The sequence below is a fragment of the Poecilia mexicana genome, unplaced genomic scaffold (genome assembly GCF_051168715.1).
Source record: "Poecilia mexicana isolate PSO_F unplaced genomic scaffold, ASM5116871v1 scaffold_18, whole genome shotgun sequence".
Taxonomy (NCBI): domain Eukaryota; kingdom Metazoa; phylum Chordata; class Actinopteri; order Cyprinodontiformes; family Poeciliidae; genus Poecilia; species Poecilia mexicana.
The window spans coordinates 27,904,912-27,932,632 of record NW_028263387.1 but is presented as its reverse complement, the minus strand read 5'-3'; the positions used below and the strand labels follow the sequence as shown (position 1 = coordinate 27,932,632).

General features: G+C 42.4%; 2 protein-coding genes, 1 long non-coding RNA gene and 1 pseudogene across 3 annotated transcripts; 2 read left to right on the top strand and 2 right to left on the bottom strand.

Moving 5' to 3' along the window:
- Positions 1 to 1,749: 1,749 nt before the first annotated feature.
- Positions 1,750 to 5,109, bottom strand: LOC106907264 (uncharacterized). The gene is made up of 6 exons (XM_088015227.1): positions 5,002 to 5,109; positions 4,773 to 4,808; positions 4,287 to 4,568; positions 3,968 to 4,213; positions 3,723 to 3,893; positions 1,750 to 2,288 (listed from the first exon to the last, which is right to left on the bottom strand). Exons 1-6 carry the CDS (start codon positions 5,030 to 5,032, stop codon positions 1,750 to 1,752), a joined length of 1,305 nt encoding a protein of 434 aa, XP_087871353.1. The 5' UTR covers positions 5,033 to 5,109.
- Positions 5,031 to 9,678, top strand: LOC148154430 (uncharacterized; annotated as a pseudogene).
- Positions 9,679 to 14,506: 4,828 nt separating this feature from the next.
- LOC106912897 (uncharacterized) lies at positions 14,507 to 22,404 on the top strand. Its single transcript, XR_015766098.1, has 3 exons — positions 14,507 to 14,673; positions 15,637 to 15,972; positions 19,819 to 22,404. It is a non-coding gene; the product is annotated as an uncharacterized LOC106912897 (long non-coding RNA).
- Positions 22,405 to 24,893: 2,489 nt separating this feature from the next.
- LOC106907263 (high affinity immunoglobulin gamma Fc receptor I-like) lies at positions 24,894 to 26,680 on the bottom strand. The gene is made up of 5 exons (XM_088015645.1): positions 26,431 to 26,680; positions 26,271 to 26,306; positions 25,708 to 25,980; positions 25,389 to 25,634; positions 24,894 to 25,314 (listed from the first exon to the last, which is right to left on the bottom strand). The coding sequence occupies exons 1-5, from the start codon at positions 26,459 to 26,461 to the stop codon at positions 25,091 to 25,093; spliced, it is 810 nt and encodes a 269-aa protein (XP_087871771.1). The 5' UTR covers positions 26,462 to 26,680; the 3' UTR covers positions 24,894 to 25,090.
- Between the last annotated feature and the right edge of the window lie 1,041 nt (positions 26,681 to 27,721).

Sequence of the window (27,721 nt, the reverse complement as noted above, 5' to 3'; positions counted from 1 at the left end):
ATTTGTGACGTCAGTCAACATCTCCGCACAATAATTCAGGCAGTGAGTGATAACTTCACAATTCTTAGTGTCTCTGTACAGCTAGCTTTGCTAACATCACGTTAACGGAGCTTACCTTCTTTGAGCTACTTTTCTAAGTGACGTAAAAAGTTAGACGTTGTCCCCACCATCTGTGAAAGCGAAGCGATGCTGAGTTAGCTGTGGCCATCGGATTTCTTACTATTTATGCAGCGCTATGATATTACTGACGATTAGACAAACATTTTCTGCCGCTGAGAGGAAACCACTGCGCATGTCCTGGAGCACCGCGTGCGAGTGAAAGGTGGGGAGGAGGAACAGAAACACTTAGTTGCTTGGATTTTAATCGGTTCGTTTTGCATCCACTGAAAGCAAAGATGTTAACAAATAAACTGGACAGAATGCTGTATGTTTAGTGGTATTTTCACAGTTGCGGTCTCGACTGGTCTTGAAATAAAATGCCGAGTCCTCAGAGCCCGAGACCGAGACAAGACCGAGACTATCAGAAAATGGTCTTAAGACCGGACTTGAGACCAAGACCGACTTCGAGTACCACAACACTGGTTTAAGACGTCATTGTTTTGGCTGGATGAAGCTAAAGTCAGACCATTAGACGTCATTTACCCAAAAAATAAACACATTAATAACATTTTATTTTTCTTATCTGCAGCAGATACAAAACTTCAAAATGGGTTAAAACATCTGAACACTAAAACAAATACATCCAGTTTTTACATTATTTAGATATATGAGTAAAACTCAGTGTGGTTCTGATCCACTCCTGGTTCTGGTTCTGGTTCTGGTTCTGCTGTGGTTTTACCCCACCTAGTGGCGGAGAGCTGGTATTACAGCTCAGCTGATGTCTCTATTCTCCTTCAGGTCTCAGAGTCTCTCTGTGCTTCAACATTTATCACTTCATGTTCAGGATGATCTGGGAACTGATTCATCATTAAGATGAAAATAAAGTTCTGACTCAGAATCTGACTGTGAAAAATAAAAGTTTACAATATAAATCTGTCAAACATGTTTTCTGGATTATTTCTCCATCTGCAGTGAAGTTTGTTCTTCTCGGTTCTTAAGGATTCTGGATTATAATCTGGACATCTACACATCCTGTTTGTTCCAACATATTAGTTCATCACAGCAGGACTGGAGCCTTTGACTAGGACAAGCTGCTTTAGTCCAGATGTTCCAGATGCTGAGCCTCTTTCTGAATAAGACCCAGAGTGTTTGTCAGCTGAGTTGTAATATCAGCGCTCCGCCAGTAGGTGGCAGCAGGAGGATGTTTCATCATCAGCTGATGGAGTCACGTGACTCTGAATAATCCTCAGAAACTCATCTGCTGGTTTTAGGACAGAAATAAATTTGTCCTCAGAAGCTGCAGCTTCAGCATCACAGAGTCACTAAATACATAATTATAGACATAAATCACACAGAACAACTAGAAGAGAAAAGAAAAAGCCTTGAGGTTTATGACAATACACCATGAAACACTTTGTTCCTGTATCGATATTTGGTTGATCAGTGAACAGAAGAAAGTTAAAGTTAAACTCATCAACTGATTCAGATCAAAGTAAACCAGCTGAGCTGCTCAGCAGGTAAGAACAGTGGAGGAAGTGTGATGCTGAGGGCCGGTTTCTGTTCCACAAGCACAGCTGAACTGCATGGCATCCAGTTGGTTTAAACAGACAAACGTTTCCTGACTGAGCAGAAGAAGATCTGAACCTCCTGTCAGTTCAACACGGAGATCTCTGGATGTCTGGCTCTGCTGTTGGAGGTTTGTCCAGCAGGGGGCGCAGCTATCCGGCCTCTGCTGTTGGAGGTTTGTCCAGCAGGGGGCGCAGCTACTGGGTCTCTGCTGTTGGAGGTTTGTCCAGCAGGGGGCGCAGCTATCCGGCCTCTGCTGTTGGAGGTTTGTCCAGCAGGGGGCGCAGCTACTGGGTCTCTGCTGTTGGAGGTTTGTCCAGCAGGGGGCGCAGCTACTGGGCCTCTGCTGTTGGAGGTTTGTCCAGCAGGGGGCGCAGCTATCCGGCCTCTGCTGTTGGAGGTTTGTCCAGCAGGGGGCGCAGCTACTGGGCCTCTGCTGTTGGAGGTTTGTCCAGCAGGGGGCGCAGCTATCCGGCCTCTGCTGTTGGAGGTTTGTCCAGCAGGGGGCGCAGCTACTGGGTCTCTGCTGTTGGAGGTTTGTCCGGCAGGGGGCGCAGCTACTGGGCCTCTGCTGCTGATTTGTCCCTGCTGTCCGTCTCCTGTCCTCCCTCTGTAAACTGTTTCTGCAGAATGAAACTCAGATCAGATCAGCAGCTGCAGGACTGGACACAGAAATATTCTCTTCTTCAAAAGAAGCAGACAGTTAAAGTTTTCTGGAACATTCTGGCTGCTTCTGGTTGGTCTGAACTGCAGGATGTTGGTGACATGAGAAGCAGACCACAGCATTGAGAAGCATTGGGGTCAGGGGTCTTCAAAAAACCCACTTCCTGTTCTTTTGAGAGAGTTGCAAATGCTTCTGTGCAGCATGCACATGCCTTTTCCTCCATTTTCAAAAGCTTTTATGTTGATCTAAATGTATTACACAGGTCTCTGTTGAGTTATTGAAACCTAAACAACATTTTAGCTCATTGAACTGATAAACGTCTCCCAGGTGAATCCTGAGTTTCTCTGATGCAGGTAAATGTGTGAACCATTAGATAAACCAGTTTCCTGAAATAGACTGAAGGCTCATCATATACCTGATTAACTAGCAGGTTTATAGTCTATATAACCAGAGAACAACATGATGTTAAATTTCTGATGATGAAGGACGAAGGTTTGGACGAGTCAACAGCCAGAGAGAGGAAGAGGAGTGAGAATGAGGAGGAAGAGTCAGGAGAGTCAGAGGACATGATGCCGTTTCCATCAGTCCATCACCAGGAAGCTGGTGGACTTCATCTCATCCTGCTCTTCATTCCTCATGTTCCCAGCATGCAGATGGAAATTATAAATTAATGCTACTGTGTTTCCTTCAGGAGATTCTCTCATGTTCCTGTTTCTACTTTTCATTTCCAGTTGTTCTCTGCTTTCTGTATTCAATGACATGGTTTGTCAATAAATTACAGTAAAATCATAAATGCCTTATGCTTACATTGGTCTCCCACAATCACAATTTACAATCATTTTGATCAGAACTAGTTTACCTCAGAACATTCCTCCATCGCTGTCATACTGACATCATGACCAGCCGATTAATCCAAACCCAACGACTGTCAGGCTGGAGCACCAACATGTTCACTGACTGTTTATCAAATGCTGAGGATGATTTGAGAAATGGACCAAAGCAACTGAGACAAAGTGTCAGAACCAGTCATGATGAAAGCTTCTCCAGTTAGAAAATCTATAAACTGTAAAATAAAATCCCCGTTGTGTTCAGGAGCAACAGAACCAGAATGTTCTGATCGTGATAAACGTCTGCAGCCCGATAAGTTCTGCTGCAGAAAGATCTGTCCAGATGTTTGTGAAAATCAGTATATTCAAAGTTAGATCTCAATAAAACATGGAGAAACAAATCATTACCTGTGCTGAATCTGGTTTTTGAACACCTGATGCTGCCTGATTCCTGTTTGGGAGAAGTTCTGCTCCATCAGACCAACAGAACCTCCAGAACTTCAGAATGTGATAAAACACATTTAATATTCCTGCTGGGATTATTTTAGTCACAGTTTGTGTCTCACCTTTATGGTTTTTAAAGAATAAAACCAGCAGAACCAGGAAGAGCAGAGAAACTGCAGAACTGAAGGCAGTGAGACACAGGAGGAGGTGCTGGAGGTCAGGAGGAGAGCTGGATGGAGGGATGGAGGATGGAGAAGTGGAGGATGGAGGTGGAGGAGTGGAGGTGATTCTCCCTGAAATGAATCAAAGGTAATAATTTATTTCTTGTCTCCTGATGAAGGTTGAAGCAAACAGAGAAGCTGCTGACCTTCCACAGAGATCCTGCTGGATGGAGACTCTCCCTGACCGCTGATGCTGCACTTATAGAGGCCTTCATCAGAGCTGGAGACATGGAGGAGGGTCATGTGACCTGATGGTCCATCACCAATGAAGGAGCCATCTTTATAGAAAGCAGCTGGGAGGTTGTGGGCTGGACTCTTTGCTCTGCAGCTCAGAGTGACGTCATCTCCCTCCATCACAGGGAGGACAGGACTCTGCAGGATCACTGATCCACCTCAACACAGAGACAAACTACAGCATTTCATCCATTTCCACACAGCAACACTAACTCCACAGTCTGATCTTACCAGAGACAGAGAGCTGGATGCTGCTGCTGCTGCTGCTGGAGGATCCAGACATGGACTCACACCAGTACAGGCCAGAGTCTAATGGGTACACGAAGCTGATGCTGCAGGTAGAACCAGCCGGTTTCCCCCACCCTTTTCCACATTCAGTCCTGGTTCCTCTGGTTGTGTTTCTCCTCACAGTCCATCCATCAGAGCTGTTTTCATCCTCACAGATCAGAGTCACTGATTCCCTTTCAAAGAACTGAGATCTGCTGGGACTCACAGTCAGATGAACTGGGAGAACTGGAGAAAACAGAACTGTCTGTAAATTATCTGATCTGCCTTCATTGATCATGTCTGATTCCTCCAGCCTATAATAAGTTTCTGGATGTCAGGAGTTAAATATTGATGAATGACACGATGACGTAACGTTTCAGTCTCTGATTAACTTCAGTTCCTGTAGCGAAGCAGCAGCTTCATTCAGCAGGTGGAGGATGAAACACTGACCTGAGTTTCCTGAGCAGCTCAGCAGGACGATGAACTCTGAGGAGAACAAAGTTCAGCTGAAGTTAACGACCGACTGCAGAACATTTCTGATCCTCATCATGAAGGTCTGACACATTTCCTGTTCCCTTCTTAAAGTCCTGCTGGGTTTGGGTCCAGTTTAACCTCCGACCTCACCATCAGAACCATCAGAACCACCAGAACCAAAGCAGAAATGCAGACAGTTTCTCACCCAGCAGACGTCTGGCTGATGTTTCCTCCATGTCTCCTCAGAGCGTTGACCCGTTTGGGTCGGTGCTGGTGAGACCGGCTCAGTCCGCCCTCTTCCTCTGCTGCTGTTCACTTCCTGCTGCTTCAACCAGCAGACAGAAACCCGGTTCACCAGCAGCACAAAGTCTGAGTCAGGGGAGCTGCATGATGGAAGGAACTGGTGCAAAATGAACTTTATGTCATTTTAGGTTTAAATTAGACACAAAATCAGTTTATTTAGTTTACATTAGAATATAAAACCTCTATGATGAACATGAGTGATGCATTAATAATGGTGGAGAAGGTTAATGAAATAAGCTGATGTAGTTTATCTTTGCAGCACATCAGCGCCATCTGGTGTTGAATTTATATATAATATTAATTCCTACTAAACATTATGGATTAAAACACTAAACCGTATTTATGTTGAAACAAATAAACACCTTCTGTAACCTTTATGAACCCAAATAGATATTTTAATTCTCAGTCCACCAAAATGAAACTACAGACATAAATGTTACAAAACCTTTTAAAAAGTCAACTTGGAGAGTTTTTGCTAAACAAAATTATATATTGCTAAATATGTTTTTTCTTTATTATTTTAATTTTATTAGGTTTTAAAATAAAGGGAAAAATGGCAAAAAGAAAGTGGACAGATTTTCCTCTGATATTTGTGGAAAATAAATGTCAATAATTCTCAACTTCATAAACATGGATGTTAAAAAACATGATTTTTAATTTTTTTTTATTTCATTCAGTTGAGAGAATGTGATGCATTTACCAAAAATGCAGCTTGGGAAGCCAATCAGCAGCCACCCATAATGCTAGCTGCTGATTGGCTGAAACCCAGAGAGTGGAGCAAAGATGTAAAGTTTTAACTCTGCAGCTGACAGGAAGTTCATGCTGCAGGAGGAACCAGCTGGTTCCTCTGGTTCTCCTCAGTCCATCCAGCAGAGCTACCGTTCTGGTTCTGGTTCTCCTGTAAACCGGTCCCGTATGAACAGAAGGAGGTTCTGATCCATGCTTTGCAGCCGGGTCAGGACTGTGGATCAGCTGCTGCTCAGGAATCTCCAACCTGCAGGACGGACCGACCCGCTGACAGAGGATCAGAACCGACCAGGAAAACCATGTTGGATCGAACGAAGCATTTAGTCAGAGGTTCAGCTGTTTTCTTCAGATCTGATGAAACTCTTCAGATCTACTTGATCTCATCAAAGCCAGATAAAAATATTCTGGTTGAATGGAAACATTTTGAAGCTCAGATTGATTAATAAAATATTCATTAAATCATCAACTCCTCTAATTCTCACACATTTAAATTATTTTAGCCTGAACTTAAACATGAAATCCTATGATTTGATTTGAATAATTATTAGATTATTTAAATATATGTATATGATTGCAAATAAAACCAGAGTTTCTACATAATACAGACCTTTTAGTTTGATAATCCTGTTTGTTTTGATGTAAACAAAGGCATCTGATAGAGATTTTTTGGTATTATCATTTTGTTATTACTTTAGTTCATATTCAGTCTAATGTTAATCAGTGTTATTGTGATTTTTAGTTTTAAGTTTTTTCTTCCTTATGTGTGTATAAACTGACCTGGAGGTTATGACTGTCTGTTCATCTTCATGTGCGACAGTCAAACTCTGTGTTTCTCAGACCTTAAATTCTTCTCGTGTTTATCTACCCTTTTCTTAGTTGATAGTTTGACCTAGAGCTGAACCGGGCTCAGACCGTAGATCAGTTATCACACCTGGAACTGAGTTTGTTTAGGTTAAATGTTTTACGACCTCTGTTGTTTTTCCTGGCTGTTCTGCTTTGACAATAAAACAGGGGCTCACGCGGAAGCAGACCAGAACTCTCTGTGAACGGCTTGGAGAAGTGGTTGGCAGAGATTTCTCCTTTTGCAAAAGCTTGGCCATAAAATTCATACACGTTGTCTGTGGTTCTTTTATATAGGTTCGAGAAAAATACCCATCATTATTTGGTGCCGAAACCTGGGATCTCTCCCCCCCCGCTGTCAGGCAGAGGAAGACGCGCTGAATCCGTGCACGGCCAGAGTCAACTGGACCTGGAAAGAAAGATCCAGGAAGCAAAATTCTTCGCTGGGCCAGCGACACATGTCCGACTTTGTCTGCCAACGGCGGAGTGACGAGATCCGACTGGACAACCCGAAAACTACAGAAACGTGGGTGAATTTTAAAATGGCTATTTTAGAGGTTTGAGTATCCTTGTATGATGTCGCTCTGCTAAAACTCTATTCGAGGAAACCCCATAAGGGTAACTCCTCATGTATATAGGAAGCTTGTTAATACTGTTCTGTTATTACTGTGCTGATATTGCTGTTTGCTTGCTGCTTTGATGTGTGTGTGTGTGTGTGTGCGTGAAAGAGTGATTGGAGGTTTAAATACTGCTCAGTATTTTACCTCATATAAAACAGTGGGATTAAGCAGCAAACCTCTTGTGGATGCAAAGGCAAGATTCTCCCACTCGAAAGAGTTGAAGTGGAGAATATCACACAAGGTATTTTTAATTGCTGGCCTACTGAAAAGATCTCCAGTTCATAGGACTCCCTAGGAGTCAATGAACCTGGACTAAATTTAAATAAATAAAATTTTGAAGCTAAAATTGCAAGTGATTTAAATAATGAGAAACACAAATTCTTATAATTCCTCACTCGCTGAGGGCCCTGATGGGGATAAAAAATAAAATAAAATAAAATAAAATAAAATAAAAAATGGAGAAAGAAACATAAAATAGATGGAAAGCTAAAAATTGATCAATGGCAAACAATTGTGGGAATTTTGGAGAGTAGTGTAGCAAGAAAAACTGGAATAAAAAAAAGCTAAAAAGGAGGATGAGCTGAGATGTGCTAAATTATGGTTAAAAGCAGCCATAGACCGGAAAGAACAAATTAAAAAGGCTAAAGACAAAAAAATTCATAGAAGCAAAAAACCTATTTGTTAGACCGAAAGATAATAAAGTCATTCTAAGCACACGGAATGATGTAGTGGTGCAGGGAGTGCAAGCTCCTGCAGCTGCTCCTCCCCCCCGTCGCTGCAGCAGCTCCGTCTGCCCCAGTCTCAACCGCTGCAGTCCCAGCAGCACGACTGTATCCCTCATTAGACGAAGGGGCACAAGACTTATATGTTTTTGCACCCTGGACCTTGAAAGAGGCCAGAAAGGCGGTAGAAGGAATAACACCTGTAACAGAAGACCCCGATAAATGGATAGAAGACATGACTGGATTAATCCATTCATATAGACTAAATGGGGTAGAAGCAGGAGAAGCAGCCATGTCCTCATTAGGAAAAGATTGGGTAGAAGTAAGAGGAAATTATACTGGGAAAATAACTAATAATAATATTTTAGCTCCAATTCTATACCCTCCAGGAGCTAATCCTGCTCTCTCTGATGATTTTAAGACAATGAAACCCGTTGTGTGAGAGAGTTAGAACAAATTTTCGTAAAAAGGCAAATTATAGTCATCTGTCAGGAATTAAACAAAAAGTTGGAGAGGACGTGGACGATTTTCGTCTACGATTTGAGAAGGAGTTCACAGTTCACAGTGGGATCACTTATGATGAAGGACTAGAAAGCGTATATCAACAACAACTAAAAAAAAACGCTTTAATGTCTAGTTTCCGCCCTGAAATTGAGGGCTGGATCAAAAAACACCTGGTTGAATATGATGCTGCCTCAGTCCCACAGCTGATGACGTGGGCACGTCATGCAGAAAAAGTAGTCAAAAAACCAAAAAACAGGATCAGATGTTTCTCATCTGGAGGATTTTGGAGAAGTAGATACCTCTGTTGTTTTCCGCGGCTCCTCAAGAGGCCAGGGGAGAAACAGAGGCAGAAGAGGTCACCTTAGGCAGCGACCCTTAAGTCATAAACCAAAGGACAACGATGTCTGTTGGACTTGTGGCAAGACTGGCCACTGGTCAAGAAACTGCCCTTCAAAGAATGCTGCACGGGGCAACAAGAGGGATGGTGGAGTGAGGGGACCACAAACAGGAGAAATACACAGCATGATCAGACTCTACCACACCCCAAGAAGTCACACCACCAGACTAAATTGATGAAATGGTGGACATAAGTTCAGCTTGTTACACGTTAAGTAAAAGATAAATAAATAAAAGAAATTGGATTCCTGTATGAAACCAGTGCATGCAAAATAATATTTACTGTTACTAAAAATTAGGTTTAAGCCTCACAAGTCAGAAATAATTATTTTTAGGAAATACTGGTGTTTGTTTGTTTTGTTTGTTTGTTTTGTTTGTTTGTTTTGTTGTTTTTTATCATTCCTACACTTTCAAAGAAAAATCAGTTGAGAGACGTCTCACTGAAATAAAAACATGGGAACAACTTCCTTGTATGCTAAAAGTGGAATTATGACTTTCCTGAAGGAGGAGAAGCTGAAAAATAAAATTAAATAATAAAATTCTCCCCAGAGAACAATGTTTAATATATTGTGTCGTAATCAGATTATAACACCAACTTGGTGAAATGATCCTTTGGCTGTATAACTGGAGGGGTCAGAGGTCAGAGTAAGGTACCGACCTGGACATTATCCAGCCTCTTGACTCTCTTAGGCCTTTTTGAGAGGAGGGCTGCCCGCTGACCTCACAGTCTGCAGCACTAAGATCGACAAATTTAGAGAAATCCATTGTTCTCTGGTGAAACGTGACACAGATGAAGTTAACATAAACTTACATTCTACATTTTAAAGGTTAATATTGTACAGGATAAAAGAGACTACAGCTTTTAACATGTTTCATGTTTATATGTGTTTGAATAAGGAAAGGATTTATGATTTCTTAAAATGTTGGGTAATAAGTGGCTAAACACTATACGATCACAAGAGAAAAGTTATATGGAAAATGTTTGTCAAAAGAAAAAAGACACAGAAAGCCGAACAAACCCTAATGGACTCTTATTTGCTTCTTTCCTTTTCCTGTCTGAGCCTCGCTGCGGTGCGTCTGACCTCCGACCTCAACTCAGACCTGTCCTGCCGATCAGATGACGTCCCTCCTTCATCACCAGCCAATGACAGTTGATAAAGAAGCGAAAAAGGACACGATGATTTCTGCCACCTGAAGGCACTAAGATGTCCGCTGATCCTGATTCCTGGACATCTGGGAACTGCCATGCAGCAAACTACTGTATGGAGTCCTGCTGGACGTTTGGACTGGAACTAAATTCATTGGTGGACAACCTGGACATTCACTAAGGGACGGTCTGGACAACTTATCCAACACCAGAGCCAGTTGGACTGACAGGGAGCTGGAGGAGAGGCGGGGGGAGGACCAGCTGCAGCGACGCCAACAGCAGGAGGGGGAAGCGAGAAGTGAGACAATGGAGAAATGCGAGATAAGTTATAAACACACCGCTGTGATAAAGAATGTGCTCACTAATCCTGTTTGCATATAGGAATGATCTACCCAGAAAAGAACATTTTAGAGGTTTTTAGGTACAATGTTAGATAAAATCGTTCATTTTGTACCCGTTAACTCAGTCCTTAACAGAAGGACCAGTGATCCTCTTAGGGCCCACGAGCCATAGGTTGGGAAACCATGAAGAAAAAAATTATAATTATTAAAAGTTAAACAAAAAAAACTGATAGAGCTATGCAACTAAATTACACCAATTAAAAAAAATGTATTAGAGATTCTAAGCTAATAATGATTTTCAAATGTTTTATTTACTAGTTTGGAACTAAATTAAACATCTCTACGTGTTGAAAATAATTGATATTGCAGTGACGAGATATGATGACATATTTCGTTGAATTTAACTGAAAAATTTAATTTAGAGCTTAATGCTATAAAGAATCTACAAATCGATTGTTTTTGTGGGATTTTTCATATTGGGATGAAGGAAAATTATTATGAGAATGAGAAATGTTACTACATAATTGAGTAACGGATGAAACTATTGACCATTTAATTATAGATATAAAAAAAACTTATGTTGTTAACTTGTCTGAAATGCAAGGTTAAGTGAAAGTCTGAGATTTTAAGCAACCTGATAGATATAAATGGCTACTAAAAATTGATGATTGTGAATAAAAGCAACATTTTCTAGATTTCAGTCTAAAACATTTTAATCTAACTTTGATTTATAGTAAATAAATTCAAAAAGAAAAATCTTGGATTAGAGAATTTGAGATTTGGTTAAATTAAAGATGGACATTTTTATTCTAGAAGAATTAGATAGAAATGTTGAAAGCTGCTGAATTTAACAAAGAATAACCAAAATATAACCCTGCAATTATAAGACGTGTCTGCTAAAATATCTTCTATAAACCTATGAGTTCACCTGAATTAAACATTAATCCTCCCAAAGTCTTTATTTGAAGCTTAGTTGATTGTGACACATGGGCTATGCCATGTGTAAGAAGGGGGAAAAGGGAAAATGGTGAGGTAATACTATATAACTACTAAATTCTTACATAAAATTTTTTTTTTGTTATGAACTTTTGAGTTAACAAATACTGTTAGATGATGATTGATGCTTTTTCTAAATGGGTTGAAATAGTTCCAGCAAAGCATGCAGATGCTTTGACAGTAGCTAAGGCTATCTGCAAAACTACATCCCAACACACGGTATTCCACAGAATGTTTACAGTGACAAGTCATACATAACATGGCTATTCACTTTGGAATGACATTGAAAAACCACTGTGCCTATCACCCACAGAGTGCAGGTCTGGTGGAAACAACAAATGGTACTGTGAAAAGCAGATTGAGGAAATGCATGGCAGACACTGGCAGACCCTGGCCAGAATGCTTAGACTTGGTGAAGCTCTACATGAGAATCACCCTGACAGCTGATGGTCTAACACCTTCTGAAATAATTCATGGGAGAGCTTACAGATTGCCTCTGTTTGCTCCAAACTTACAAAAAGCTGATGAAGATCAGACATTAGCAGATTATATGATCAGGACTCTTAAACTAAAGGAAGTGTCCAGAGCAAAGTTACTGCCTTCTGATTCTCTTCCTGCGCAGGAGGCCGCTCCCATCGAGCCAGGTGACTGGGTCTACATAGAGGTCATCAAACGAAAGAACTGGGCGAGTCCACGGTGGGAAGGACCGTTCCAGGTGCTGATGACCACACCACCAGCTGTAAAGATTGCTGAAAGACCCAGCTGGATACATCTCAGTCACTGCAAGCTGCAGAGAGTGTTGAACCCCTAATTCGGAGTAGAGAGGAAGGAGAGCTTTTAGAGCTCCCGGGATACAAAGGAGTTCCATTTTTTAGTGTGGTTCGTCTCAAACCCGGTGAAGAAACGCTAAGATCCTCACTCCTTTAGTTTGGGGGTTCCGACATCTCTGTGCGCCGAGCAGCAATGGGGACTCCATATGCCAGATGGATCTTCTACTGCGCTGTGACTGCAGCATGTCTGATGTTTGGAGGAGGAAGTGACCTCACGTTCCACCCACATGACTACAGCACCAACCTGTAGTGGCAGCTGATGAACAGGACTGCTCACGAGGAGAACAAGGTGAACTGCTATGTGTGTGCGCAGCGACCAATCGCCACACACAACTCAGGTCTGCACCCAGAGAGCATCACTGATGACAAACAGATGTGTCTCCATGGCCTGAGCACACAACCACGACTCAGCGTCCCCGTGAAAAGAAGAAAATGCAAATGGTGCAAAAAGGATTTTTCTGTTCTACTTCGGACAGGAGATGCCGCAAAAGGACTTTTTGGATCTATGAACTGTTCATTTGAGGATGGCGTACTTCCGTTTCCACCGTTTCCACAAGCCACATGGAAAATACCAGAGACCATTTCTTTAGCAGGAGCTAAACCAGGATCTCTGAGGAGCTGTGTTTACAACAACAGACACGTTTCTCTTGGGATGCTACCTTGGAACTTGTGTAACAAAGTTTACACCTACTGCGACACGACACCGGATTACATCGACTGCATCGCCTGCAGGGGTCAGAGGGCAACCCCCGGCTACAAAGTCTGGAAGGACAACCCAGACTGTGACAACCTGCTTCAGGAGAAAAAATTTATGCAAGGCATCTTTCCATGGGTCGGAGTAGGTGAGATTTGAAGCCACGTTGAGATCAACAGATATGAACTACTGCGACTCATCAACAGTACACAGCCAACGGCACCGTGAGAGAGCTGACTGAACCGAGAAAGATGGTTCTGCAAAACCGTGTTTTCCTGGACTTCCTCACAGCCTCTCAGGGAGGTGTTTCTAAAATCATTGGCCCAACGTGCTGAACTTTTGTGCCTGATGAAACAGGAACTGGAGGAACTTAAACATTACATAGAAAGTGGAACACAAGGATCATCTCCTTTTGATTTTCTTTCTTGGCTCACTTCCAGACCATGGTGGAATTTACTGGTGAAGCTTGAAACACCTATTCTGGGTGTTTTGATTCTTTTTTTGCCTGTTCATAGGTTGCATTTTTCCATGCCTTCGAAGCATGATGTTTAAAACAATTAACACAACTGTTATCAACTATCAGCTGGCAAAGGCATCTTATGAGACAACTGAAGATGACTTGTTTCGAGTTCTGATGGTTTTCTGAACAGTGATGAAGTTCTGTAATCAATAAACAGATGAATTCATTTGCTGAATGACTCCTACACCGAAAATGTGAAAACAAGTGGTGTAGTGATGAGAAAACTGCAATTGATTCTTTACTGTTTTTCTTTTGTTTTTATTCATTATATTCATGTATTCATTGTGTATTTTCTGTGTTTAGATTAGAAAAAAAAAGGTCTTGCATTTATTGGTTCTTTTCTTTTCTTTTCTATGCTTGGCTTTTGTATAAAGTTTATACACATTACACACATAATAAAATGATAAAAAGGGGGGAAATGATAGAGATTTTTTGGTATTATCATTTTGTTATTACTTTAGTTCATATTCAGTCTAATGTTAATCAGTGTTATTGTGATTTTTAGTTTTAAGTGTTCTCTTCCTTATGTGTGTATAAACTGACCTGGAGGTTACGACTGACTATTTATCTTCATGTGAGACAGTCAAACTCTGTGGTTCTCAGACCTTAAATTCTTCTCGTGTTTATCTACCCTTTTCTTAGTTGATAGTTTGACCTAGAGCTGAACCGGGCTCAGACCGTAGATCAGTTATCACACCTGGAACTGAGTTGCTGGTTTGTTTAGGTTAAATGTTTTATGACCTCTGTTGTTTTTCTGGCTGTTCTGCTTTGACAATAAAACAGGGGCTCATGCGAGAGCAGACCAGAACTCTCTGTGAATGGCTTGGAGAGGCGGTTGGCGGAGATTTCTCCTTTTGCAAAAGCTTGGCCATAAAATTCATACACGTTGTCTGTGGTTCTTTTATTTAGGTTCGAGAAAAATACCCATCAACATCAAATGACATGAAGGCACTAATTAAATAAAACAGTCCGTTAAAAACTCCCTCTCTGGTTTGGCCAGTCTGAGTTTTTCTAGCTGAGACATTCTAGTTGGGAGCTTCTAATTGGGAGGGTCTAGTTGGGAGGTTCTAGTTGAAACACTCTAGCTGAGACATTTTAATCTAGACTCGCTCTGCAGGTCAGACTGTTTGCTGCTTCGCTCCTCATGGCGTCTTCATCTCAGCTGCTGCTGCTTTGGCTTCTGCTGTTAAACGTTTCTTCTGTGTCGACAGATTCTAGTAAGTTCAAACTAATCATGTAAATGTCAAACTGACACTCAGCTTCTCTGATGGAGAAATGTTTTAGTCAGTAAAGTTTAAGGAGCCTCTTATTAAACCTGCTGGTTTGTTCTGCTGGATTAAAACAGACTCCACCAGAGGAGAGTTGGTGTTTTGTGTTGATTTAAGTTAATTTCAGTTTCCTGAAGTATTTTAATCAAATGCTGGTTGATTCTGTCCAGAGCCGATATAAACTGTCCTTTGTTCCAGTTTTAATCAGTTTCTGCTGTTTTCTCTGAACGTTTCTTTGCTGCTGAAGCTGAAGGTCATTTATTTGTTTGACTGCAGAATTTATTTCTTACATGTTTCTGAGTTTAAGATTCTTAACCGTTAAAAACCTTCATGTTAATCGTCCCTGAAGCTCCGATCATATTTGCTGATGAAACCAGACAGTCATGGTATCGGTTGGAGTGGATGTTTCCAGCCGCACTGAGCAGATTCTCCCTCCAGCGAATGCAGCTGGTGGCTCTGGACATGTTGAGGCAGGTTATCATCCTCCAGGTTCATTCATGTAGAGAGAGCGCGTGCTGCAGCAGGAACAGGAAGGCATCGTTCACACAGGGATTACCAAACAAGGCGGTTCTGGTTGGAATAACAACAACTAGCCTGGTAGAGACCAACTTTACCAGAGAGATCAGTTTAATGAGTTAAAATGATTTGACTTGAACTGAAGCTGCTTATCCTCCTCTGGGTTTCTTTGCTGCTGCTCTAATCAGGATGTTGGTCAAAAAGCTTGTTTTCCAGAGAAACTATGTTTGTATCTCAAATCCATCATCTACATCAGAGTCTCACTGCTTTACGGTCCAGAACCGCTGAGCTGAACCAGATCATTTAAATATTCTGTAACTTATTTATATTCATCAGTGCTTCTTTTGGTGAAACCCAGAAACCAGAGTCTTTAATTTCTTGTTTCCTCTCCTTCAGATCAACACAGCATCACAGCAGAATCAGGACAGAACATCATTCTGCCTTGTCAGGTCTCTGACCGCTCACCTGTCCTGGTTGTAGAGTGGAAGAAGGCTGAACTGGGTTCATGCTGTGTTCTGCTGTTCAGAGATTCACAGTTTGACTCAGAACACCAGCATCCATCTTTTAAGGACCGGGTGGATCTGCAGGACAAGAACGGAGACGCGTCTTTGGTTCTGAGGCACTTGACGACTGATGATAGCGGGACATACGAGTGTCGAGTCTTTCTGACTGGAGCAAAAAGAAACTTGGTAGCAGAGCCTAACATCATCATCAACCTGACAGTTACTCCAGGTGAGTCTGTTTGGGTTTGGATCAGAGATTTCAGCAGATTCATTCTGCTGAGTTTCACTCAACCAATGCTGAGCTGGAGGGTAACAATGTTTGATAGATCTAAGACCTATCATACATGTATAACATGTATAACATGTATAACATGTAATTTCTTGTATTACATGTTATACAAGAAATATACCATGTAAAGGACACAGCAGGAAAAGAATCCTGTTATTTTATCACTAACTCCACTTGTTTTCACATTTTCAGTGTAGGAATCAATCAGCAGATGATTTAATCTGTTTATTGATTACAGAACATTGTCATATTATCCACTGTTCAGTGCGTCTTCGTACATATGGACCAAGTCGTCCTCATGTGTGACAGAAGTTGGTCTGACCAGCTGATAGCTGACCACAGCAGTGTTAAATGTCTTTAGCATCATGCTAAGAAGGCATGGAATGATGCAAGTTGTGAAAAGGCAATAAAGGATCAGAACACCCAGAATAGATGCTCCATTTCTCAACAGGAGGTTCCTCCAGGATCCTGAAATGATCCATGAAAGAAAAAGGATGTGATCCTGTGTTCCACTGTCCACATGATGTTTAAGTTCCTCCAGCTCATGTAGAGCGTCAGAAATGGTTCCACCAGGTCCATTGTTGTACACACAGTTTCTGAGGGATCCTGGTTTGGCTCCTGCCAAGGAAATGATCTCTGGTAATTTCACAATGTCTGTGGAAAAGGAAGCACATAAGTGGCAGGTGAACAGTTCATAGCATCCAAAGGTCCTTGTTTGACCGTTCCCATCGGAGTGGAACAGAATAATCCCTTTTTCTCCACTTGTTGTTCCTCCCTGCTGGAAAGCTGTGCTGTGGGTGTGGACTCAGGCCATAGAGACACATCTGCTTCTCATCAGTGATGCTCCCTGGTCGAAGACCTGAGTTGTGTGTGGCGTAGGGCAGCTGTGCACACACATAGCAGTTGACTTCGTTCCCCTCATAAGCGGTCCTGTTCTTCAGTTGCCACCATAGATTGGTGCCATAGTCATGTGGGTGTCTCTGAAGGGGGAACACGTTTGCTTCCTTCTTTGTCCTGATGAAGGTGAAGGTGAGGTCACTTCCTCCTCCAAACATCAGACATGCTGCAGTCACGGCGCAGTAGAGGCTCCACCTGGCATATGGACGCCCCATTGCTGCTCAGCATACAAAGATGTCAGAACCCCAAACTAAGGAGTGAGGATCTGTCAGTGTCTTCACTGGCGTTGAGACGAACCGCCCTATTGGTTAGGAACCCCTTTGTAGCCAGAACTTCCCCCCACTCAGGATTAGGGGTCCAACACTCTCTGCAGCTTGCAGTGACTGAGATGTATCCAGCTGGGTGGTTCAGCCATCTTTACAGCTGTTGGTGTGGTCATCAGCTCATGGAACGGTCCTTCCCACCGTGGACTCGCCCCGTTCCTTCGTTTGATGACTGTAATGTAGACCAGGGGTCTTAAACTCAATTTACCCCGGTGCCAATGGAGGCAGAGTGTGGGTGAGGCTCGATTCCACAAAAAACATTTAAAAATATCCTCAAATGTCATCAACATTTAATTATTTCTGTAGCCCAGTTATACCGTTCTAAAGTAGGTACGGGCCCCCGAGTTCGTTAAACCCAGTAACTTAGGAATAATAACTGAATACACTCTCGTGTTTAAAACCTATGTTGAGTTTCTCTCACCTTAAAGTAACAACATTCCAGTACTTTTATGTAGCACTGATTAAGGATAATAAACTTCACATACTATCATATAAAAAAAATCAAACACACACACCTTTATGAGATTTGAACTTTTGAACATATATTAAACAATAATAGATTCACAAAATGCAAATATTTCAGTCTTTAGTTTCACAAACCCTGTATTAATAAATGTGGGCCCACACTTCAATGTCCACCTAAGCCGGCAATGATTAACTAAATATAGTCCCAAACAAAAACCCGTTGCAGGCCTGATGTGATGAAGCGTGGAATTGCAATACCTTATTCCAAGGAAAATCTCGAACCTTCTTTGAATTTAACCTGTCCTTGGTCCCAGTCGGCAAGATGTCTTCAGCTCCTTCACCAGTCCCTCGGTCCACAGGATTCAGGAACAGCAGGAAAGTCCAACGCAGACACAGTCCTCCAGCACGGTCATAGAAACTCTCAGTGTAAGCTCATCTCTCTGCACTAGGTTAACTCTTGAACGCTCCCACGACGGAAACATTAGTTGAGTCTTCTGTTAGCCGAGTTAGCTCACAGTATTCAAGTCCATTCAATGTGCTAATGAATGCTAATGCGTTAGCGAGCATTACATATGACTTTCGCCTACTGTACAGTGAATTCCAGTCTGAAATTATCACAGTAGCTGCAAACAAAGAGTGTAGAGTCGATATCTATTCAAGACTGTCGAGTTGAAAGTCTAAATATCTGCAAGACACTAGTTCATTAATCAATCCGCCACGTTTTTTCAGCGCGGTTAATCTCTTTTTTCTTTCTTCTCTCCTTTTTCTGTGTCTCCCCTACTCTCCTATCCCTTCCTGATCCTCAGCCAACCACGAACCAGAAAAGTTGCTTTGCTCTACACAACTTCCTCTTTCAAACATGAGCCCTTCAAAATAAAATATGTTGAAGATTACTTTTCTATGAAACAGTTTAAGCAAACATGTTTAATACATTTTAAATTATTACACCTTCCATGAACTTAACTCAATACAAAATACCTTTATTTTGGACTGGGTTACACCTCTACAATACATGAACTGCAGGCTTTGGCTTTGACAAAGAGATGATGAGGGTGTGACAAAATTTAGGCTGCGTTCACACTGCAGCCTGAAGTGACCTAATTCCGATTTTTTGTCAAATCGGATGTTTTTTTGCTGGGCCGTTCACGTTCTGCAGTCTGAACAGGCAAACAGCCTGAAAGTGTCCCGTATGCGCAGTAGAGGGCGCCATAGCGTCAGAGTTCTCAGTGTTCTGCCAACCGCCATAAAAAGAAGAAGTGTTGTTGATTCTGCCGCTCAGCAACGACTCGGTTCCATGTCTGAGCTGGAGGAAGGACAGGGCAGAGTCCTGCTGTCCTGCTGCAGCTCTCTGCCCTGTCCCCTCTGAGGAGGACCGACCCGTTAGTCTCTGTTGTCTGGTTCTGTAGCTCATCTTTGTCTTTCAGCTCAGCTTCTTCTTCACCACATCAGTTTAACTTACAGATACAAACAGCATCACATCATCTGCAAACAGATGAGGATCAGACAGGATGTAAGCTGAAGCTGAAGTCAGGCTTAGAGATCCAGGCTCCTGGCTGAGTGAGTTTCCCTCTAAAGCTCTGAGTTTCTCAGATTGGTTTTGGTACATCGGATGAAGTCCAGATGTCGGCTGATGCTTTTGCTGAGACAGAGCCTGGTCTGTCCACTGCTCTCCACCTGATGGTTACCTGACAGGTCAGCCGTCCAGGGAAGTTTCTCATCAAGCCAAGTGATTTGTTGGACCTGGAATCTGAATGATCATGTTCAGGGTTTATTTCAGATGTTGATTAATGATGGGAACTGAGAGAAGGATGGCAGAGATGGTGGAAGCTGTGGAGCTGCAGATGGAGACGGCTTGATAAAAACAGAACAGATAGTTTTAAGAGAAGCTGATCATGTGGTTCAACAATCAAAAACTCTGGTCATGTTGGGGAAAATCTCTTCCTGCACAACAAAGAAAGACCTGATTTGGCACTGAGCACCGAGTGAAGCCAGTTTCCACTGACAGCCTCGTTTTGCCTCCCTGTGACAGAAATGCTTGAAGATGTTTTGTTCTTCAGTGTCGACCCGACGCCTCGTTCTCACTGCTGCTTCTCCTCCACAGAGTCAAGGATGGTCTCAAGCAGAGGAAGCAGAGCCGGATCTTCTGGACCGGTGATCGGACTGACAGTTCTTCTTCTTCTTCTTCTCTTTACAGACTGATTTAGATTTAGTGGTTTCTGGAATCATTTATAAAGCTTAGAGGTAAAAATATACACCCATCACTGAATTTCAATGAATTTTTCCAATTCAATATCAATTTGGAGAAGCCTTTTGAATCGATTAGATTGGTTGGTGTTAATTTTAATCAGAAAAAGAATAATTAAAATCTTTTGACTTGTTTTATTCTCTCTTCTGCCTGGATTCCTCGATGCCGTCATTGTTTCAGCTGAACCATAAAGACAAAGACAAACATTTTCCCAAGTCCAACATTTATTAGACAAACAACTAATGAAACTGACAAAACTCAATAAAATCACAAACCAGCATCCAATTCAATATTTACCTCACTCCACAGACATCCACACACCAAGACAAACAAACGGGGAAGCATTTCACCGACGCACCGTTCCCCAGAGACAGCCTCACGGGTAAACCTGGATCGATCTGAGGTTAAGGTTCCTGGTCCTATAGTTTTAAAGGAGGGCGTGTTTCCCTCCTCAGTTCTAATCAGGGGACCGTCTTTAGCTAAGTTCATTTAAATCTAGTTTATGTTCCAGTAAAAACCTGTTTCTAAGATCAAAGAAGTGTTATTTTCTTCTGAATGGAGACAGATGTTGTTATGACCCAGAGGAAGCTCTGCTCTGTTAGGACCAGATTGTTTTACACCAAACCTGATCAAAGTGGTCAGAAGGTTAAACTCACACAGAGCCATACCCTGTGAATGGCTGCTCAGTCCACAGAGAGACTAGCTGTGATTTAAATTAGAGAGAACTACAAGCTAAGTTATTTAATTCAATATGTTTCAGTAGAAATATCCTACATAAGAGATCACGCTGATTAAACCATGGATATGATTTGAAGTGAACTTTCTAATTTAAAACACTTTTAATTTGATCTAATATTGAACATATGGTTAAGTTTTACAACTAGCATATTTTACATTTATTTTCTCAACATTGGGGGGTCATGTGTCAAAGGTCACAGTCAACGCTCCACATTTAAGTGTGTGTTCACATTTACATACAGTTAATTTGAATGCATTACTTCATATTGAGCACATAGTGCCACTGTTTCATCTTCAGATATTTTAGCAGCAATGGGAATAAAGGAGTTAAAACTAATGGCTACTAAAAGCATCACTTTTTGCAATAATGTTGTAATCTGCTGGGATCTTGTTTGAGATTATTTTTTAAATTTTCTTATTTTTACCATTTTTTGTTCCTCAGTTGTTTTTATTTACCTCTAGTTTTTCTTCTTTTCTTCTTCCTTGGTGATTCTGGTTGGGTTTGTTTCTTAGTCCTTATTAAATCAGTTTTGTTTCTGTTCAGTTCGGTTTCTCCTCATGTCTTTGTCTCTCTTCTTTATTATGTTTCTTAACGTTAGAATTAATTCCTCTTCCTCCGTGAATCTTTCTCTCTCTGACAACTTTCCATGATTTTGTAAATTAGGATAATTTAATGCAAAGTTGGCATTTTTAATGGACTTTCAATACAACTAACATTTAGAGCAACTTTGCATTAAAAATGTCATTTTTTTTACCGAATCACATTTCATGATAACGGTCACAAACAGTCATAAAGACTTTATGTTTATGACAGTGTCATATTAGTCTTCAAATAAAGTGTTACAAAGTCTTAACTGACATAATAATTAAACCTTAAAGTATTTCGGTTTTGTTTTTATTCCTGCAGAACGACTTCCTGATGGTTTCAGTTTTCCAGAAGTTGCTTTCAGGCTGCAGGTTGAAACATGTCGAATCATTTGGTTTTCCCCTGAAGCTCCTCTTGTTCCCGCCTGCATGAACTTTCATCAACCGTTCCAACGAATTTCCTAAACAAACAGAATATTTTGTGGAATCGCCCAAAGCATTTTTTAGGCCAGAGCAGAAAAACATATTTTGAATCTTCTGTTTGCAGCAGCAGCAGCAAACAGCAGCTCCTCCAGCCAGCTCCTTCCTCTTCCTCCGTTTGGTCCTCCTCATCTTCATCACCTCTTGTGATTTCTACATCCACATAGATTTCACTGCGTTCTGGTTCAGTTTGAAAAGGTTTAAGACGTCATTGTTTTGGCTGGATGGAGCTAAAGTCAGACCATTAGACGACATTTACCCAAAAAATAAACACATTAATAACATTTTATTTTTCTTATCTGCAGCAGATACAAAACTTCAAAATGGGTTGAAACATCTGAATATTAAAACAAATACATCCAGTTTTTACATTATTTAGATATATGAGTAAAACTCAGTGTGGTTCTGATCCACTCCTGGTTCTGCTGTGGTTTTACCCCACCTAGTGGCGGAGAGCTGGTATTACAGCTCAGCTGATGTCTCTATTCTCCTTCAGGTCTCAGAGTCTCTCTGTGCTTCAACATTTATCACTTCATGTTCAGGATGATCTGGGAACTGATTCATCATTAAGATGAAAATAAAGTTCTGACTCAGAATCTGACTGTGAAAAATAAAAGTTTACAATATAAATCTGTCAAACATGTTTTCTGGATTATTTCTCCATCTGCAGTGAAGTTTGTTCTGCTCGGTTCTTAAGGATTCTGGATTATAATCTGGACATCTACACATCCTGTTTTGTTCCAACATGTTAGTTCATCACAGCAGGACTGGAGCCTTTGACTAGGACAAGCTGCTTTAGTCCAGATGTTCCAGATCTGAGCCTATTTCTGTCAGCTGAGTTGTAATATCAGCGCTCCGCCAGTAGGTGGCAGCAGGAGGATGCTTCATCATCAGCTGATGGAGTCACGTGACTCTGAATAATCCTCAGAAACTCATCTGCTGGTTTTAGGACAGAAATAAATCAGATTTAAGATTTACAGCATCAATGAGATCAAACAGTTGATCCTTGTGACCGTCAGACAGTCGGTCACTTTATTCAGCAAGGAAACAAGATGGAGGATTCATTAATGGAAAGAAAAACAACCAGTAAAACCAAATGATAGAAAAACATTGAGGAGTCAGAAAGCAGATTTTCAGTCCAGAGGCTGGAGGCCTGGAGCTGATCTTTGCTCAGACAGCGGGAGCAGAGAAGAAGAAGCAGGTCAGCTGAGCTCTGGGCTCAGGTTGAAATCTTACAGCACCAGATAGATAATGTGTGGAAAAAAAATCAAGGTCAGAGCTGAGGTCAGCTGACAATCATCCTCATGTACTCGCTGCTAAATGTGCTAATAGCAGAGAAACAACTTAGTGCTATAGGAAAACCATTAATCTGCTGTCATCAGTGGCTATGCTACCTAGCTTTAACATTCATGCCTCTGTTGTGGTGAAGCAGCTTTAGCATAGCAGACAGGAAGGATGTGAGCAGCATGTATTCAGACATGATGGACAGCACTAAGTCCCTCCTCCTGGCTCTGATTGGTTGTTTCTGCGTTTCTGCAGGTGGCAGTAAGACCACAGGGAGAAAGCAGAGCAGCTGGACTTTTTCACACATTATCTGTCTGTTTTAACAAATCCATAAACCAAATAAATAAATAAAAATTTGAAAGTTACAACCTGCAGCTTTAAGTATTTTGGTTGGATCAATAAAAACAAACAAAGCAAAGAACAGATCCGTGTGGAACACCACAGAGCTGAGAAACGCATCTAATCATCAACAGGTTTGTCCAGCAGGGGGCGCAGCTATCCGGCCTCTGCTGTTGGAGGTTTGTCCAGCAGGGGGCGCAGCTACTGGGCCTCTGCTGTTGGAGGTTTGTCCAGCAGGGAGCGCAGCTATCAGGCCTCTGCTGTTGGAGGTTTGTCCAGCAGGGGGCGCAGCTATCAGGCCTCTGCTGTTGGAGGTTTGTCCAGCAGGGGGCGCAGCTACTGGGCCTCTGCTGTTGGAGGTTTGTCCAGCAGGGGGCGCAGCTATCCGGCCTCTGCTGTTGGAGGTTTGTCCAGCAGGGGGCGGAGCTATCAGGCCTCTGCTGTCGGAGGTTTGTCCAGCAGGGGGCGCAGCTATCAGGCCTCTGCTGTTGGAGGTTTGTCCAGCAGGGGGCGCAGCTATCAGGCCTCTGCTGTTGGAGGTTTGTCCAGCAGGGAGCGCAGCTATCAGGCCTCTGCTGTTGGAGGTTTGTCCAGCAGGGGGCGCAGCTATCAGGCCTCTGCTGTTGGAGGTTTGTCCAGCAGGGGGCGCAGCTATCAGGCCTCTGCTGTTGGAGGTTTGTCCAGCAGGGGGCGCAGCTACTGGGCCTCTGCTGTTGGAGGTTTGTCCAGCAGGGGGCGCAGCTATCAGGCCTCTGCTGTTGGAGGTTTGTCCAGCAGGGGGCGCAGCTATCAGGCCTCTGCTGTTTGAGGTTTGTCCAGCAGGGGGCGCAGCTATCAGGCCTCTGCTGTTGGAGGTTTGTCCAGCAGGGGGCGCAGCTATCCGGCCTCTGCTGTTGGAGGTTTTTCCAGCAGGGGGCGCAGCTATCAGGCCTCTGCTGTTGGAGGTTTGTCCAGCAGGGGGCGCAGCTATCCGGCCTCTGCTGTTGGAGGTTTTTCCAGCAGGGGGCGCAGCTATCCGGCCTCTGCTGTTGGAGGTTTGTCCAGCAGGGGGCGCAGCTATCGGGTCTCTGCTGCTGATTTGTCCCTGCTGTCCGTCTCCCGTCCTCCCTCTGTAAACTGTTTCTGCAGAATGAAACTCAGATCAGATCAGCAGCTGCAGGCCTGGAGACATAAACATTCAGTCCTTCAAAACAAGCAGACAGTTAAAGTTTTCTGGAACATTCTGGCTGCTTCTGGTTGGTCTGAACTGCAGGATGTTGGTGACACAGAGAAACAGACCACAGCATGTTCCACTGCTGCAGAAAAACACCAAGCAGCTCAGACTAATCTGACTGCATCTGTTGTCACTAAAACCTTCAGACCACAGAGGAGAAACTGAGACTTGAGATGATCTGCGGTGAGATCGGATCGGTTCTGATCAGGTCTGATGAAACTTTCCTGAACCAACAGGAAGCTGAGGTCTAAACGTCGTCCACCCAGTGAAGGACAGAATCATGTTTAAGACACTAAACTGAAACATCTGGTTTGCTGTTGGTGTTTGGACTAAAAACCAGTCATCATAAAATCTATAAACTGTAAAATAAAATACTTTCTGCATTCAGGAGGACGATAAGGTGGAGCAACAGAACCAGCAGGTTCTGACCGTGATAAAGTTCTGCAGATCAACAAGGTAACGTTCTGCTGTCTGAGAACCTGAACTGAGTTAAAACACATTTAATGTTCCTGCTGGGATCATTTCAGTCAGATTCTCACCTTCATGGTTCATCTGGATAAAGAACGAAACCAGCAGAACCAGGTAGAGCAGAGAAACAAGAGCACTGAAGAAAATGACACAATGGATGGTGTTGTGGAGGTTCTGGAGGTCAGGAGGAGAGATGGATGGAGGGATGGAGGCGGAGGACAAAGGAGGAGTGGAGGTGATTCTCCCTGAAATGAATCAAAGGTAATAATTTATTTCTTGTCTCCTGATGAAGGTTGAAGCAAACAGAGAAGCTGCTGACCTTCCACAGAGATCCTGCTGGATGGAGACTCTCCCTGACCGCTGATGCTGCACTTATAGAGGCCTTCATCAGAGCTGGAGACATGGAGGAGGGTCATGTGACCTGATGGTCCATCACCAATGAAGGAGCCATCTTTATAGAAAGCAGCTGGGAGGTTGTGGGCTGGACTCTTTGCTCTGCAGCTCAGAGTGACGTCATCTCCCTCCATCACAGGGAGGACAGGACTCTGCAGGATCACTGATCCACCTCAACACAGAGACAAACTACAGCATTTCATCCATTTCCACACAGCAACACTAACTCCACAGTCTGATCTTACCAGAGACAGAGAGCTGGATGCTGCTGCTGCTGCTGGAGGATCCAGACATGGACTCACACCAGTACAGGCCAGTATCTAATGCGTACATGAAGCTGATGCTGCAGGTAGAACCATCTTTTCTCCCCCACCCATTTCCACACCAAGTACTGGCTCCCCTGCTTGTGTTTCTCCTCACAGTCCCTCCATCAGAGCTGTTTTCATCCTCACAGATCAGAGTCACTGATTCTCCTTGGAAGAACTGAGATCTGCTGGGACTCACAGTCAGACGAACGGCTGGAAGGAAAAACTGCTGCTGGTTTTATTCTCATCAAAGCTCCAAATTCCTGCATTAAACCCTGAACCTTCAACACATCATGTTTGTTTCTCTCATAATCTGATCATTAATATCTGATCCCTGGATGGAGGAGATCTGAGCTTCTTAAACAGAGAAACAGATTAAAGTAATAACTATTTTCCTCTTCCTGTTTACATCTGATTTCATGTCCATTAACCATGTTAAGGAAACTCATTCATTATTTCACATATTAATCCAGTAAAATGTTTAAACCAGAAAGTGATCAAACCTCGACTGGGTGTGCAGAACAGCTCCAGGGTCAAAACTATAGAAAAGAGAAATTAGAATAAACTGTAATAAATATAATAAACTAAATATGATTCTGATGAAATAGTTTCATAACTCAGATATATAAATGATCATAACTCAAAGCTGGAGTCTGTACTTACAGAGCAGGAGCCTGGCAGATGTTTGCTTCATGGTTCCTGTCAGAGATCAACTGGTTGAATTGGTTTCAGTCAGAATCAGTCGGACCCTACTCTTCCTCTTCCTCTTCCTCCTCTTCTGTTGCTGTCAGGCTGCCTGAAGGTGGAAAAAGGTTTAAATGATAAAAAGAAGCAAAATAACATCAGCAGGTCAAACTACAGCTAAAGTTGAAGTAAACTAAAGTTCATCTGCTGACAGATTCTCTGTATGCATTAGCAAAGTACCGATAAACCACAGAATAAACCCAAAAGCAAAAACACCTTCAGCCTCCAGCCTGGCGTCCTTCCTTCAGCTCTGCGGCTGGCCACCGGAGGGCGCTGTTGTCCAGGAACAGATCAGATGGTGGATGAAACCCTGGGTCAGTAATTCTGGATACCATGAAAGTGAAACTAACCCTCTGAAAGGTGAACCTGGAAAATTTAGAAAACATCCCAGATAAGTGGGCGGAGCCAAGAACAAGATGGCCGACAGACGCAGCAAACGCTTCTGGTTCCTGAATGTCTAAACTTCAGACGCTCATCGGATGGAGGACATGTTGATTTCACTTTAAACAAATTATTACTCATTTTTAAGAGAGAATAACTAATTAAAAATTAACTTTTAACACCAGAAATTCAGTTTCTCTCATTCTCAGTAACCTGCAGCGCTGATAAAAAGTTCATATTGATTTCACAAAATCTATCAGGAGAAGCAAAATCTGACTTTAACAGAAAAACTTTGTCATAGCAAGAAATTATTCAAAAATATAATATCTTAATAATATGTATAAGCGATGGGTGACTGACCTAATTCAACAGAGGTCCAGCCAAGTGGTGCTAAAGTAACACAAAGAATATATAATGTTATATTTATAAAATCATGGATTATCTGGATTCTGTTAAATCAAAAGGTCCAGGAGCATAATGTGACCTCTGACCCCTAAATATTAAACAACTGGTTACAGAAGGAGAGGAGGATGCAGCCGTACTGGAGACAAAAACATTTCAGTCAACAGAAGGACATCAGACCGTCCTCAACCAGAGAGACTGAGGGAGGAGCTTAAACAGAGAGGACACCAGGTTACCGTGACGACGACGCTGAAGGAGCTGCAGCAGGTGAGATGAAGAGATTCAGAGAAAACAGCTGTAGGTTCTTCCCCAGTCAGGGTTTGATGTGAGAGCAGAAATGAGAAAACGACTGAAACTCAGGTCAAGACCAAAGGGAAGAAGGAAGAACGTAGTTTGGACCAAAACGGAGATTTCTGACCATCAGACA

Bases quoted from the DNA above. Each gene is read 5' to 3' on its own strand.
- LOC106907264 (XM_088015227.1), bottom strand. From the start codon at position 5,032: ATGGAGGAAACATCAGCCAGACGTCTGCTGG. The intron at 4,569-4,772 runs GTCAGTGTTTCA...TGTTTTCTCCAG, and splicing joins GAGCTGCTCAGGAAACTCAG to TTCTCCCAGTTCATCTGACT. The intron at 3,894-3,967 runs GTCAGCAGCTTC...GATTCATTTCAG, and splicing joins CAGCAGGATCTCTGTGGAAG to GGAGAATCACCTCCACTCCT.
- LOC106907263 (XM_088015645.1), bottom strand. From the start codon at position 26,461: ATGAAGCAAACATCTGCCAGGCTCCTGCTCT. The intron at 25,635-25,707 runs GTAAGATCAGAC...CTCTGTGTTGAG, and splicing joins CATCCAGCTCTCTGTCTCTG to GTGGATCAGTGATCCTGCAG. The intron at 25,315-25,388 runs GTCAGCAGCTTC...GATTCATTTCAG, and splicing joins CAGCAGGATCTCTGTGGAAG to GGAGAATCACCTCCACTCCT.